Genomic DNA, 13,746 nt, shown 5'->3' on the forward strand with positions numbered 1-13,746 from the left:
GCATCCCCATTAGAAGTCTCACAACCATTTGTAACTCCAAGTCTGGGGCATCCAACACCCTTTTTTGACTTCTTCAGACACCAAATGGAAGATATACACATAAATAATTTTTTATTTTATTTTATTTATTATTATTATTATTATTATTATTATTATTATTATTATTATTATTTTGGTTTTTCGAGACAGGGTTTCTCTGTGGCTTTGGAGCCTGTCCTGGAACTAGCTCTGTAGACCAGGCTGGTCTCGAACTCACAGAGATCTGCCTGCCTCTGCCTCCCGAGTGCTGGGATTAAAGGCGTGCGCCACCATCGCCCGGCCATAAATAATTTTTTAAAAATTGTTGGGAATAAGAAGTAACTAAAGGAACATGTTATTAACTTTTGGAGGTTGTGTAAGATACTTTTACTTTTAAATAGGATCTTTTCTTGTAGTTCAGGTTGAACCTGGAACTAACTACATACCTCCTGCTGGCCTTGAATTCCACAGCCTCCTGCCTCAGCTCCAGAATGCTGGGGTTACAGGCATGCGCCAACACATCTGGCTATTGCAGGTGTTATAAAAGTTGTTTCTCTCCCCCCCCTCTCTCCCTCTTCTCCCTCCCCCCTCTCTCCCTCTCCCACTTCTCCCTCTCCCTCTCCATTCCTCACTTCCTCTCTCCTTCCCTACCCTACCTTATCTTCCATAACTCTTTCATGCCATTTGTGAATTTGCCTGTCTCGCTGGTGTATCACCTCCCACACTAAGCTGTAAGGATCTCTGGGGCTCATAGCCAGTCTTGTGTGTTCTGAATTCACACTTACAATACCTATAGCAGAGGAGCTTGATATTTTTTTCAGTTAAATGAATAAAGGAAAGTCTCAGAAGTCGGCAGTGAGGCCCTGATGTTATGAGTCACTGACATGCTCTAACATAGGGTAGCCAAAGAGTAAAGGCAGCACAAATATTCTCCCAGAATTGTCTGGGAGATAATTTATACACTATTTACTGCCCCCAAATCTGTTTTTTACCCAAGATTGGGAAATACATTGAAAACAGTCCAGACAAGAACAGGCAGAAAGGACTGCGCCCACAGTATCAGGGCTTAAAGAACCATCTAGGTATTTAAGACAGGTAGGCACCTTCTTTCAGTGGGGCTTTAGAAATTAAGACCTCTGAGGACCGAGAAAAAAAATCTAGAAAACTGGTTTCCCTATCCGAGTCGGGGATGGCTGGGTGGAAAGCTGGAACTCTGGGACCTGCTAAGAATCAATCCGGTCTTGGAGAAGAAACTCTGGATAAGTGATTCCACCGTTCCCTGGCAACTACTAGTTCCGCCCACCGACTGCCTGCCCTCTGGGCGTCACTAACTCTATTCTACCAATCAACTCACAGGATGCCAGAAATCCAGGCGTCAATTGGACAACTCCTGAGTTCCGTCATTCAGAGACGCCGCCCCTCACTGCTTCTTCCTGACTGCCAGCGACAGACCTGAGCGTTTGGAGACTGCTGGGCAGGTGATTGCGGTAGGTGGAGGGCCACGGTGTCCAATGTTTAGCATCCCCCTACTATGGCCTGACTCCGGAACACAACTGGGGGCATCAGGGACCAGACCATCAAGGCCAGTCAGTTCTTGAGGCCGGGATGACCGAGGCCTGGGATCTCTGGACCTACAGTTTCCTCCGGGATTCTTGACATTCGGGGGTGGTCAGGGACACGCGGGCTCCCGAGTGAGAGCAGACAAGGGGTTTGGGTGTGTTCCAAGGACGTCGATGGAGAGTCTAAGGACTGCATGACATATCTGTTCTCTTAATTTGGGCCCTCGCGCTGTCTGGACTGTCCGTTGAAATTTTTCAGACTTTGCCCTTGTCAGCTTTCCTGATCTTTAAAAGCCCTCTTACAGGAAGCTGTCGACCTATTCTATAAACTTAGATAGTTAATGGAAATCCCTCGACTCTGCGCACAGCCCTTCTCACCGATTTCAACGTGGGCGGTTTTCAATGTGTTTCCCAAGCAGGCGGAGTGTTTTTTTTTTTTTTTTTTTTTTTTTTTTTTTTTTTAAAAAAGGATTTTGGAAGCAAAACATTATATACCAGCTATGCAGCTTTGAACAAACCACGCATTTGATCTCGTTAGTTCTTCTTCCCGCTTCTTCCTCGTCTTTTCCTTGCTCCTCTTCCTTCTTCCTCAGCAGTTCCTGGAATTCACAATCTCTCTGCCTCAGACTTCTGAGTGCAGACGCCCCAGATGTGCACCATCACAGCTAAGGGTGTCTGGAAAATGAGGGAAATGCCTCTCTCTCGGTGTCTGTATTCAGTGCTAATTATCGGGGTGATGACATCTTGCATACATGTCTTGAGTTATCGCACTTTACCGCATAAATATGAGCAACTAAAATAGTAATAAAACATTAAGTGGTAAAAAGAATGAATGGGGGCGTGGAGGAACTTGAAGTCTAGAGCCCAGCTGCTGCTGTGGTGGGCGAATGCCCTTGCGTTATGGTAGGACTCTGACAGACAGCTTTTCACCAAGCGACCCTTTTGCTGTTTTCTTATGTATGGCTGTCAGCCTGTACCCCGCCGAGGACAGGCTTTTTAATTGACCAATGCTAGAACAGCTGTAGCTGGGGATCTGTAGCAGACAGTGTGTGCAGTGGCAACATCGCAGAGAGTCTTCTGTATACTGACTATATGAAATGCAGGTTCTCATCCTGTAGATGAAGGCCGTCTGGAGGAGCAGACTCTTCTGTCTAGCCAACTGTGAAGCCCTGGGGTTCTTTAATGCACTTTCTTTAATGTGTGTGTCTGTACTTTAATTTTTTTTGACACAGGGTCTCACTATGAAGTCCTGACCTGGAACTTGCCATGTAGGGCAGCCTAGCCTCAGACTCACAGAGATCCAACTACCTCTGCCTCTGGAGTGCTGGGATTAAAGGTGTTTGTACAACCACTCCTGGCTATACTGTATTTTTAATTAAGATTTATTTTATTGTATGTGTGTTTCTCCTGCATGTATGTATGTGCATCACATGCATGCCTGGTACCCGCAGAGCCAGAGGAGGGCATTGGATGCCCTGAAACTGAAGTTAAAGATGGTTGTGAGCTGCCATGTGGATACTGAAGACCAAACTCCAGTCGTCTACAGGAGCAAGTGCTCTGAATCTCTGAGTCATCTCTGACCCTATACTGTATTATTTCTCTCTCTCTCTCTCTCTCTCTCTCTCTCTCTCTCTCTCTCTCTCTCTTCCTTCCTTTCTCCCTCCCTCCCTCCCTCCCTCCCTCCCTCCCTCCCTCCCTCCTTCCCTCTTCCCTTCCCCTTTCTTTCTTTTGAGACAAAGTCTCACTGCGTGTTCCTGGCTGCCCTGGAACTCACGGAGATCTGCCTGCCTCTGCCTCCCAAGCCCTGAGTCTAAAGACCTGTGCCACCCCAGCATCCTACTGTCTTGGAGCTAGTCTTTACTCACTTGAGCTTCTGTTTTTCAGCTCAGACTCCAAATGAAAATGTTTGAGAGCCTCGACTCTTCAGCTACAAAATCTGGCCGGGATCTCTGGGCTGAGATCTGCTCTTGTCTGCCAAGTCCTGCCCAAGAGGATGTTGCCAACAACACCTTCTCGGACTCCTTTATGGATTCACAGCCTGCAGGTGAAGGCCACACGGAAGCGGCAGACTCTGCTGTCCAGCCAGCTGGAAAACCCTGGGCTCCCTTGCATGATTCAGAAGTGTATTTAGCGTCTCTAGGTAAGTTTTCTGTCTGTCTGTCTGTCTGTCTGTCTGTCTGTCTGTCTGTGTGTCTCTCCCTCCCTTCCTTCTCTTCTCCCCTCACCCCAGCAAGTTCTGTTACACTATCTTTAATTTTCTATTTTTTTTTTTTTTTGTCCTTGCCACATGTGGGCCAGATGTAATTCTATGGGATGTCTCAGGTTCTTTGCTGGAAAGGAGGCATCTGCCCTTTCTCTCTCTCCTTTCTTTTCTTTCCCTTTCTTTCTTTCTTTCTTTCTTTCTTTCTTTCTTTCTTTCTTTCTTTTCTTTCTTTCTTTTTTCTTTTTTCTTTTTTTTTGTTTTTTCCAGACAGGGTTTCACTATGTAGCCCTGGCTGTCCTGAAACTCACTCCGTACATCAAGCTGGCCTAAACTCTTAGAGATCCACTTGCCTCTGCCTTCTGAATGCTGGGATTAAAGGTGTGTACCTTCATTGCCTGGCTAAAAAATTATTTTATTAATTCACTGATTGTGGGAATGGGAGTGTCTTGCCAGAAGAGTCATTCTGTCTCTGTTAGTGATTTTTAAAAAATATTATTTATTTGTATGTTTATGTGTGTATATGCAGACATGGTCCTCAGAGGCCAGAAGAGGATGTCAAATGCCCTGAATCATGAGTTACAGGTAGTTTTGAGCTAGTTCCCGTGCTGGGAACCTAACTCCAGTTCTCTGAAAGAGCAGTAAGGGTTTTTAACCGTCTCTCCCAGCCCCTGCTGGACATTTAAAAAATATTTCCTGAATATATGTCCAGTGCCCTATATTGTGGCTATATATATATATATATATATATAGAGAGAGAGAGAGAGAGAGAGAGAGAAAGAGAGAGAGAGAGAGTTAGAGAGAGAGTTAATAAAATTAGAATTGTTTCATTTTAAAGTTAAAACAGTTTTTCCTTGCATGAGAAATTAAAATTGCTTCATGCAAGGGCAAGAAAGCTGTCAGTCTAGGTCAGTGTCTTAGTTACTTTTCTATTGCTGTGCCACTGACCAGAAAAGTAGGATTGACAGTTACAGTTACTGCCATGCCCGCTACTCTTTTTGCCGTGTATTAAGCAATCTTGCCCTTCTCCCCACCCCCCACCCTCACCCTCCAGACAAGCTTTCTCTGTGTAACAACTCTGGCTGTCCCTGAATTTACTTTGTAGGCTGTCCTTGAACTCACAGAGATCTGCCAGCCTCTGCCTCCTGAATGATGGGATTAAAGGTGTGCGCCACCACTTCCTGGCACCTTTTTTTTTTTTTTTTTTTTTTTTGTAAAAGACAGAAATTAGTTAAATGTTAGCTATTCATCACTCCTTTTACTTCCTTCAGGAAAAATGAAAATCCCTGAGCTATTAATCTGTATCACCTGCAGGGTCGTTTTTATTTTGTTTTATGGGTGAACGCTTGCTGGTAACTTAAAGGACCACAAGGTATTCATTGCTTTGATCAGTGGCATGTGATGTTTCAGTTCATCTATACATTGTGTACTGTTTAAATCAGGACAAATACATCTCCCTGAATATTTTTCATTTTGGTAAAGATCCATGTGTCCCAAAACCAAATCTGGAAATTACTATGAAGAAGTTCAAATCCATGCAGTGTTAAAATATTTTAGTATTAAATTTTGTTTGTTTTGTTTTTAATTTATATTTTATGCATGAGTGCTCTGCAGGCCAGAAGAGGGCATCAGATCCTATTATAGGTGGTTGGGAGCCACCATGTAGTTGCTGGGAATTGAACTCAGGACCACTGGAAGAGCAGCCAGTACTCTTAAGTGTTGAGCCATCTCTCGAGCCCCAATTTTTTAAAATTAAGTTAATAATTTAAATATTAAGTTAACAGTATAAATATTTTTACAGTGGCATGAGTCAAATCTAAGCCCTCTGTTAGGCAATCAGTGTGCTACTGAACACAGGGAGGACACCCTATGTAGAAGGACACAGAGAAGAGCCAGCTGAGAACTTAGGTGGTTGCTAACAAATATCTTGGGAGAACAAAGGGAGTTCCATTAGTGATGACTAGAGGAAAAGTTATGAGAAAAATGTAGTTGGGAAGATGGAAGACATGGTGTGGGGTCCGTGTGAAATTCGTCAGGGAGCCGGCAGAGAAAAGAGGTACCTGTTGTCATAGCAAAGGGCCTAAGAGTCCTGTTTGTGGCAGACAGAACGTCTGCTTCACAGTGCACAGAGGTCACAAGCTGGGAAAGAACCAGATCCTTTGACTTGTAGGGATCATGTGACCAGGGCTTTTGATCCCAGCACTCTGGAGGCAGGGGTGGGTGAATCTCGGAGCTCAAGGCCAATATGGTCTACAGAGCAAGTTCCAGGAGAGCCAGGGCTACACATAGAAACCCTGTTTCAAAATACAAACCAAAAGAAGAAGAAGAAGAAGAGGAGGAGGAGGAGGAGGAGGAGGAGGAGGAGGAGGAGGAGGAGGAGGAGGAGGAAATGACGATGATGATGATGAGATTGGTGAATATTGGCTGGAAAGTTAAAACCCTGCTGGCCTTTCCTAAAATCAGTAAGAAACTAACTGGTCGTTAAAATTTCCTTCTCAAGGAAGCCGATAGTCGTTTTACAGCCCAGGAAGGACTACGTAGTAATGGCAGGCAGGTTTGGAGTGTGCCACAGTCCCTGGGTCTGCCTGCCTGCTAAAACCACACCTGCTTGCGAACCTAGCACACGCAGAAGCTTATTCTAACCCCAAAGAGTACCTATCTCCATGACAACTAAGGCCAGACAATTTGAAGATTGTTTTTACTGCCAAATAAACTTGTATCAAAAAGAATCCATCAATAAGAGCAACAATAAAAAATTATGTCAAATAAATGTTAGGTATACATTATCCTTTTTATATCTTTTTAAAAAAAGATTTATTTATTTATTTATACAGTATCCTGCCTATAGGCCAGAAGAGGGCACCAGATCTCATTATAGGTAGTTGTGAGCCACCATGTGGTTGCGGGGAATTGAACTCAGAACCTCTGGAAGAGCAGTCAGTGCTCTTAACCGCTGAGCCATCTTATATCTTTAAGGGAAAAAAAAAAAACTTAAACATTGACGTTTATCAACTTTAGGTATTTTGTATGGGTGAGCCCTTGCTGGTGACTTACAAGGTGTTTATTGTTTTGGTCAGAGGGCTGTGAGCTGATATAACATTTTTAGAAATGGAAACAAGACTGCATATTATAAAATTTCCATTGGTTCTAAGATGAATGCCCATCCCTCAAACAGCAATCAACTACTTGTTGTTTTGAATATTCCTTTCCTGGGGAGACAATGTCTACCCCTTCTTATGGGATCCCAACCACAAAAACTAAGTACTATAACACCGAAGTTCACCCTGGGGAAGCAAACACTTTATCGGGCTTGTTTACAGAGCATAGGTGAGGGCTGCTTACAGGAGCATGGATGATTCAAAGCAGCGAAACCTGAAAGACATCACCTAACATGGATGACGGCTTCCCAATAGCTACACAGATGGAGTTCCCTCAGCCTACCTTCCCCACCCATGTAATGTAGCAGCTCTGGAGGATACCCACATGCAAGCAGGGCAGAATAGCTGGAAGTACAGGAAGGTGAAGACCCAACAACCTCCTCCTTCTAAGGAAGTGGTCTCAACCTGTGAGTCGTGATTTACATTACGATTCATAACAGTAGCAAAATTGCAGCTATGAAGTAACAACAAAAATGATTTTATGACTTGGGAGGCAGAGGCAGGCGGATCTCTGTGAGTTCGAGACCAGCCTGGTCTACAAGAGCTAGTTCCAGGACAGGCTCCAAAACCACAGAGAAACCCTGTCTCGAAAAACCAAAAAAAAAAAATAATAATAATAAAAAAAATAAAAAAAATGATTTTATGGTTGGGGGTCACCACAACATGAGGAACTGTGTTAAAGGGGCTCAGCGTTGGGAAGGTTGAGGACCGCTGGGTTAAGGGATGCCGACAGCGGGCAGTGAGGTTCTCCTGTGAGCAGGCACTGGGTTGAGGATGGCAGCTCTATTGATGTGACATCTGGGCAGACTCACACACTGCTTAGCAATCGGGATATTGTCTGAGAAATGGAATCATGTTATCAGTGAACATGGTAGAGCATGCTTCCTCAAAGCAAGACTTGTGTGACATCACTCACGTGATGAAGTCACTGTGACATATGGGGCTTGTCCTCGACCAAAGCATTACGTTGTACGTGGCTGAATTATACAGCTGCAGACTAAATTAAAGCAAAAAGTAATGGTGATGTCATTTCTTGCGTGCTTCAAAAGAGATCTCCTCAACAATTCAAATGCAAAGAAGAGTAATTAACCATCCATGGTCAGGAAGCCCTGTGAGCCTCTCTCTAGGGATAACAAGATATTTGCTTTTCTTAGGTTCCAGCGTCCAGGCCACAAATTGAGGAACTTTTTAAAATGTTGGAAGATATTTTTTTTAATCAAGAATTTAATCTCGGGGGCTGGAGAGATGGCTCAGTGGTTAAGAGCATTGCCTGCTCTTCCAAAGGTCCTGAGTTCAATTCCCAGCAACCACATGGTGGCTCACAACCATCTCTAATGAGGTCTGGTGCCCTCTTCTGGCCTGCAGGCATACACGCAGACAGAATATTGTATACATAATAAATAAATAAATATTTAAAAAAAAAAAAAAGAATTTAATCTCGTGCCGGGCGGTGGTGGCGCACGCCTTTAATCCCAGCACTCGGGAGGCAGAGGTAGGCGGATCTCTGTGAGTTCGAGACCAGCCTGGTCTACAAGAGCTAGTTCCAGGATAGGCTCCAAAACCATAGAGAAACCCTGTCTCGAAAAACCAAAAAAAAAAAAAAAAAAAAAAAGAATTTAATCTTGCATAGAGATTCTAAAGGTCTCCTGTTATTGCATTCCCATCAAGTCAATGTTAGCATCTAATGAAGCACCGGGTCTCTCATCATTTTCTCTAATTCTTTCTCATGAGAGTTGGAAACCACTTCATGTCCTTGTAACTAGAAAAAAAGCTGTTTACTCCTCAGAGACGTTCCTTCCAAGGAGTTGAAAGCAGGAGATGGAATATAAGAGTCAAGCCAGGGAAAACAAGCATTCCTTAGGGAGACACCTTATGGGTCTTCTGTGACTTCAAAACAACATGGCGTTGGTTCATTTCTGAGAGCCTGTGACACTTCCTTCTTCCAGGGTTAAACATTTACTGGATAGAGTGCAGGATTAGAAAAGAAGCGTATTCAGTCAACTGTCAGTTTTTCTAAAAGCGAGGTTTTGTTTGTTGGCTTGTTTACAGGGACTGTGGTTGTGTTCATCAGTAAAAGCGTTTTTTTTTGTTGTTGTTGTTTGTTTTGTTTTGTTTTTAATTTTGTTTTGTTTCTTTGGTTTTGTTTGGTCTATTTGGTTGATATTTGAGATCAGGTCTCCAGTAGCCTGGACGAGCCGTGAACTTCTATATAGCTGATGCTGGCTCATACTCTCTATGGTAAGATCCATTTTTTTTTCCTCTTCAGAGAAGAAACTAAGACGAATCAAGGGTTTAAATGAGGAAGTGACTTCCAAGGATATGCTTCGAACTCTGGCCCAAGCTAAGAAGGAGTGCTGGGATCGATTCCTCCAAGAGAAGTTAGCATCAGAGTTTTTTGTGGATGGACTTGATTCTGATGAGAGGTAACTGACTGACAGCTGGTTACGCTGGGGGTACTTTTCATTCAGTAAAGAACTCGGGTGCAATGACATCAGAGAACTGGTATCATCTGAGATTCTTATCTCTTTGAGCTGCAATCAGTCCTTGGAAGGCTGTCCAGTTTGCCCTTGGGTCAACAGTAGATTTTTCAGAATAACAAATACTCATAGCTACATCTTGGCTACAGATTTAGTAGAGTTGAGGATGAACCGTTATCTTCAGTATATGGTGCCCTGGAAAAGGAAGCAATGGACCAACAGGTAGAATCATGTTTTCTTTATTGCCGTAGAGCTTCTGTCCTATTAGAGCCACTCAATAAATGTGTGTGGACCAACCGGGCAGTGGTGGGGCACGGTTTTAATCCCAGCACGTGGGAAGTAGAAGCAGGTGACTCTCTGAGTTCGAGGTCATCCTGCTTTACACAGCGAGTTCCAGAACAACCAGAGCCGCACAAAGAAAACTTGTCTTGGAAAAAAAAAAAGTGGGTGGATCAAACAAGTATATATTTTAAGCATCTTTTATTTGATGACACTGCTTGGTACTTAGAGGATGGTGGGTTAGTCATTTTTCTATTGCTGTGATAAGACATAGTGACCAAGGCCACTTCTAGAAGGAAGAGTTTATTTGGGACTCACAGCTCCAGAAGGAGAAGGTCCATCATTGTGGGGAAGCATGGCAGAAGGCAGGCATGGTAACTGGAGATGGAAGCAGAAAGCTGAGGCTTCACAAACTAAGCCATAAACAAGAAGCAGAGAGAGTAAACAGGAACCTCAAAGCAGTTTATGTCCTCCATCAAGACCACACCTCCTAATCCTCCCCAAATAGCGCCAGCAGCTGGTGTTCAAATGCCTGAATATATGAGAGACGTTTCAGTCAAACCACATTTCACTCCCTGGCCCTCATGACTCTATCATAATGCAAAATGTATTTAGTCCAACTTTTAAAGTCCCTGTGGTCTTCTAATCTCAACTCTGTTTTAAAGACTAAAGTCTCTGACACCCAAGGTAGTAGCTTAACTGCAACCCTCTGTAATCACTGACCTTCTCTAGGGTCAGTGGGAGACCCTGTCTCAAAGGGAATGATGGGTAAGACATTAGATGTCTGCTCTTCACCTCTGAGTGTGTGCCCAAGGGCCTGTGCACCAACACACACATATCCCACACATGTGCATACATACATACACACAATTTAAAAAAATTGGTGAGAGGAACAACAACTATAATTTTTCAGTAAATTAGGGGAATATGACTTTAGCTCACAGTTAACGTTGATTCTGAGAGTCCCATTGGGCCACGTGATGATGCTACTGCCGGAATCAAGGCTGCTATCTGAATAAAACCTCACAGTCACACTTCGTGTAGTTTACAAAGCACTTTTACTTGCGTTCTCTCCCATTTGAGTCAGCATACCCTCAGGGTCCTTCAGAAATCAGTCTAATCATTTTTGAGGTCAACCCCACTACCCTCAGATGGATTAAAAGATAATATTTTTTTTCTGTCTATAAAGGCTCAATATATGTGAGTCTTAAACTTCCCTAAAGAGGAAATTTGGAGAGCTACATAGATTCCTGACCCATCCATAACTTGGCATAATGTTCTATCTTTCCAAACACCTCCCTCTACTCCAACTCTAAGAACATGAAACCGGGCGGTGGTGGCACCTGCCTTTAATTCCAGCACTTGGGGTGAGGGGGGCAGCCTGGACCACAGAGCAAGTTCCAGGGCACCCAGGGCTACACAGAGACCCTGGGCTACACAGAAACCCTGTCTTGAAAAACCAAAACACACAAAACAAGAAGCCGAAACTTTCTCTTGCGTAGTCGAGAAAGAATTCCCTCTTTCTGAAGTCAGACTACTCTGCCCATGTAATCACACATAGAACTCAGTGAGCTCCCCCTTTTGTTTTGACTTTTCCTTTCCTATATTATATTTTTTATATGAAAGGGGGGATAGATGAAGAGTCAAGGTCCCTTTCACCTGGTTCTCTTGAGCTGTAGGCATGAAGTCAACCTTCTGCTTATTCTGACCTCAGGCACTGGGCTGTGTTCCTCTTACCTACATTTGTGGGAGAGCTTCTGTCCTTTTGCAGAACAAAATGGAAAACAGTAGTTATAGGAAACTACTGCGAAACAGCAGTTATGCATTTGTTTTCAAACTCAGCGTTTGCTTTTTAAACAGGCGACTTTGTGTTCCATGCGGGCCAGGTAGGAGAGTCTCATGGGAGAGCTGCTGCTGTCCCCCGCGTAGTACTATGACTTTGTGCTTTTTGTTGGTTAGTTAGCGACCTGGTCTCATTCTTTATCCAGGCTGGCCTTGAATTTGTGACAGTCCTCCTGCCTCAGCCTCCTGAGTGCTGAGAACAGTGGGTGTGAGCCACGAATACCTAGATGCTGAGTGTCATTAAAGAACCTAGCATGGCGCTCATTTTATATCTATTTATAGTTTACTGTGAATGTGTAATAACTATAAGATATAGGGTCCTGGGTCCTTAAGGGAAGTGGGAGGAAGACATGAAGCTGACAATTAACTGCACTGCTCCCCGACACAGACAAATGAAAGCAGTCCTCCGGCGGAGAGGCCATTCCTTGGCGGGAACATTGGATGCTCAGATGTTTCTATCCAGGGGTCTTAATCCTCCTCCCCCAAATTACAGCTCTTACAAATAAGCTTTATTAGTGTAATTGAGCCTCATACTGTCTTAGGTAGGAAAGAATCTCAGTTTTTCTGTCCCACCCACGATTGGTATTTATTTGTTTCAAGCCCTCGACAATTTCTCTCCTTTTCAGTGTGAGGGGGCAAAAAGATAAAACTGAGGCAAGAGCTCTCCAGTTATTCTCCTCAAGCCTTCGGAGGCCCTGCCTTGAGGGCTCTGGTGCTGCTGAGAGCCAAAGTGCCCACTAGGGGGTAAATGACACCGCTGAGCGCCAGGATGTGCAGCTGTCAGAGCCGGAGCTCCGTCCCGTGTGCCCCCCCCCCCGCCCCCCGCTTTAGCAGGGGGAAGCAGAGGGAAGAAATTGGTGGTGGGCGGGAAGGCAGTATTTGAGTAACTGAGCTAATCATTAAGTAATTAATTGGCGAGGTCTGACCTAGCCGCTCCTGCCTTCTGCTCTCTTGCAGCACCTTGGAGCATTTCAAAAGGTGGCTTCAGCCGGATAAAGTCGCCATCAGCACCGAGGAGGTCCAGTTTCTCATCCCTCCAGAGTCGCAGGCTGAGAAACCAGAGGCCGAGTTCAAGCCAGCCGCAGGAGAACAATAAATTACACACACATCTACGCCAGGCAGCTGTGTGGGGCCCGGAGGGAACGGTGGAGAGCTTGACCGCGGCAGCAAGGAGAAACGTAGGGAGAGATAATGCCCAGGCTTCCAGTTCACAAAGCAAACAGCTGCTGGCCCCCAGGACCTGCTTGGGGCTGGCTTGTGTGACTGTCTTGGATGAAGTAACTGACCCTGAGTGTGCTGGATCAGAAAGCTTGACTGAACTCTGTTGCTGCAGGTCAAAGGTTTGCAAGGATCCAGTGAAGAGCAGGGCGGGGCTGTTCTTGGAGACATTGGCGCTCTTGTATAGAACGTATCAGTTAAGTGAGCCATATTTTTTTCCCCACTTCTAGGTCTTCACGTCTGTGTCTCAAGCATTCCATAGCTAAGTAGTAAGGAGCAAGTGTAGCCAAGGAGAGTGAAGTCAGCCTCCTTGACTCCAAGCCCTTGTGGGACTTTCTCACATACTCGTCGTAAACAAGACTCAAGAGAAACAGGCTTTTCCTTTTGATTTGTTCCTTGTGTCAAAAATGGGGAGGGGGAGGAAGTGTGAAAACGTGGGTGTTTATATCGGTGTCGATATATTTTCTTTCTCATGGCTTCTCCCCCAACTTCTTTTTGTACCAAGTTTCAAATTAGACTTGTAAATATGGTTTCGTGTTTGACACAACACTTGATTAGTTCCAAACTTGCTCCCTGCGGCAACTTTCCTGACTGAGCTTGCATTTGCTCTTCGTTTCTTGTGTTGTTGTTCCTGTGAAGTTTGAGTTGTCCGTATAAAACTGTCTCTTTGGAGCAACTGTGTCGTGTGGGTGGTGCTTTGACCCATTCCCTGTCATATGGACTCCCAGGAAAAAGGGAAGTAAAGACAGATATGACAAGGGGACTAGCAACCTTTGCTAGTCTCTTGTTTTATGTGTTTGCTAAGATTTAATGTTGGGCTGTGGTGGTGCAAGTCTTTAGTCCCAGCCCTCGAGAGGCAGAGGCAGGAAGATCTCAGTGAGTTCGAGGCCAGCCTGGTCTACAGAGTGAGTTCCAGGACAGGCTCTAAGGCTATACAGAGAAACTCTGTCTCACAAAACAAACAAAACAAAATGACTTAATTATTTGGCCAGGCA

The 13,746-nt window shown here is 44.5% G+C and overlaps 1 protein-coding gene across 2 annotated transcripts; it reads left to right on the top strand.

Annotated features, from left to right (window-relative positions):
• The first annotated feature begins 1,438 nt into the window (after window positions 1-1,438).
• Window positions 1,439-13,280, top strand: Ccdc32 (coiled-coil domain containing 32). 2 transcript variants are annotated; one of them, XM_057781267.1, is made up of 4 exons: window positions 1,439-1,505; window positions 3,462-3,717; window positions 9,202-9,358; window positions 12,491-13,280. In XM_057781267.1, the coding sequence occupies exons 2-4, from the start codon at window positions 3,474-3,476 to the stop codon at window positions 12,627-12,629; spliced, it is 540 nt and encodes a 179-aa protein (XP_057637250.1). In that variant the 5' UTR covers window positions 1,439-1,505; window positions 3,462-3,473; the 3' UTR covers window positions 12,630-13,280. The 2 variants fall into 2 exon arrangements, with proteins under 2 accessions (XP_057637250.1, XP_057637251.1); XM_057781268.1 differs by having other exon boundaries at window positions 1,453-1,505; window positions 3,467-3,717.
• Window positions 13,281-13,746: the final 466 nt, after the last annotated feature.

The sequence above is a fragment of the Chionomys nivalis genome, chromosome 9 (assembly GCF_950005125.1).
Source record: "Chionomys nivalis chromosome 9, mChiNiv1.1, whole genome shotgun sequence".
In the NCBI taxonomy this organism is placed as follows: domain Eukaryota; kingdom Metazoa; phylum Chordata; class Mammalia; order Rodentia; family Cricetidae; genus Chionomys; species Chionomys nivalis.

What these genes read in the sequence shown, in the direction of transcription:
- Ccdc32 (XM_057781267.1), top strand. Translation starts at nt 3,474, where the DNA reads ATGAAAATGTTTGAGAGCCTCGACTCTTCAGCTACAAAATCTGGCCGG. An exon ending in AGTGTATTTAGCGTCTCTAG is followed by an intron (nt 3,718 to 9,201) that starts GTAAGTTTTCTG and finishes TTTCCTCTTCAG; the next exon opens with AGAAGAAACTAAGACGAATC. An exon ending in GGACTTGATTCTGATGAGAG is followed by an intron (nt 9,359 to 12,490) that starts GTAACTGACTGA and finishes GCTCTCTTGCAG; the next exon opens with CACCTTGGAGCATTTCAAAA.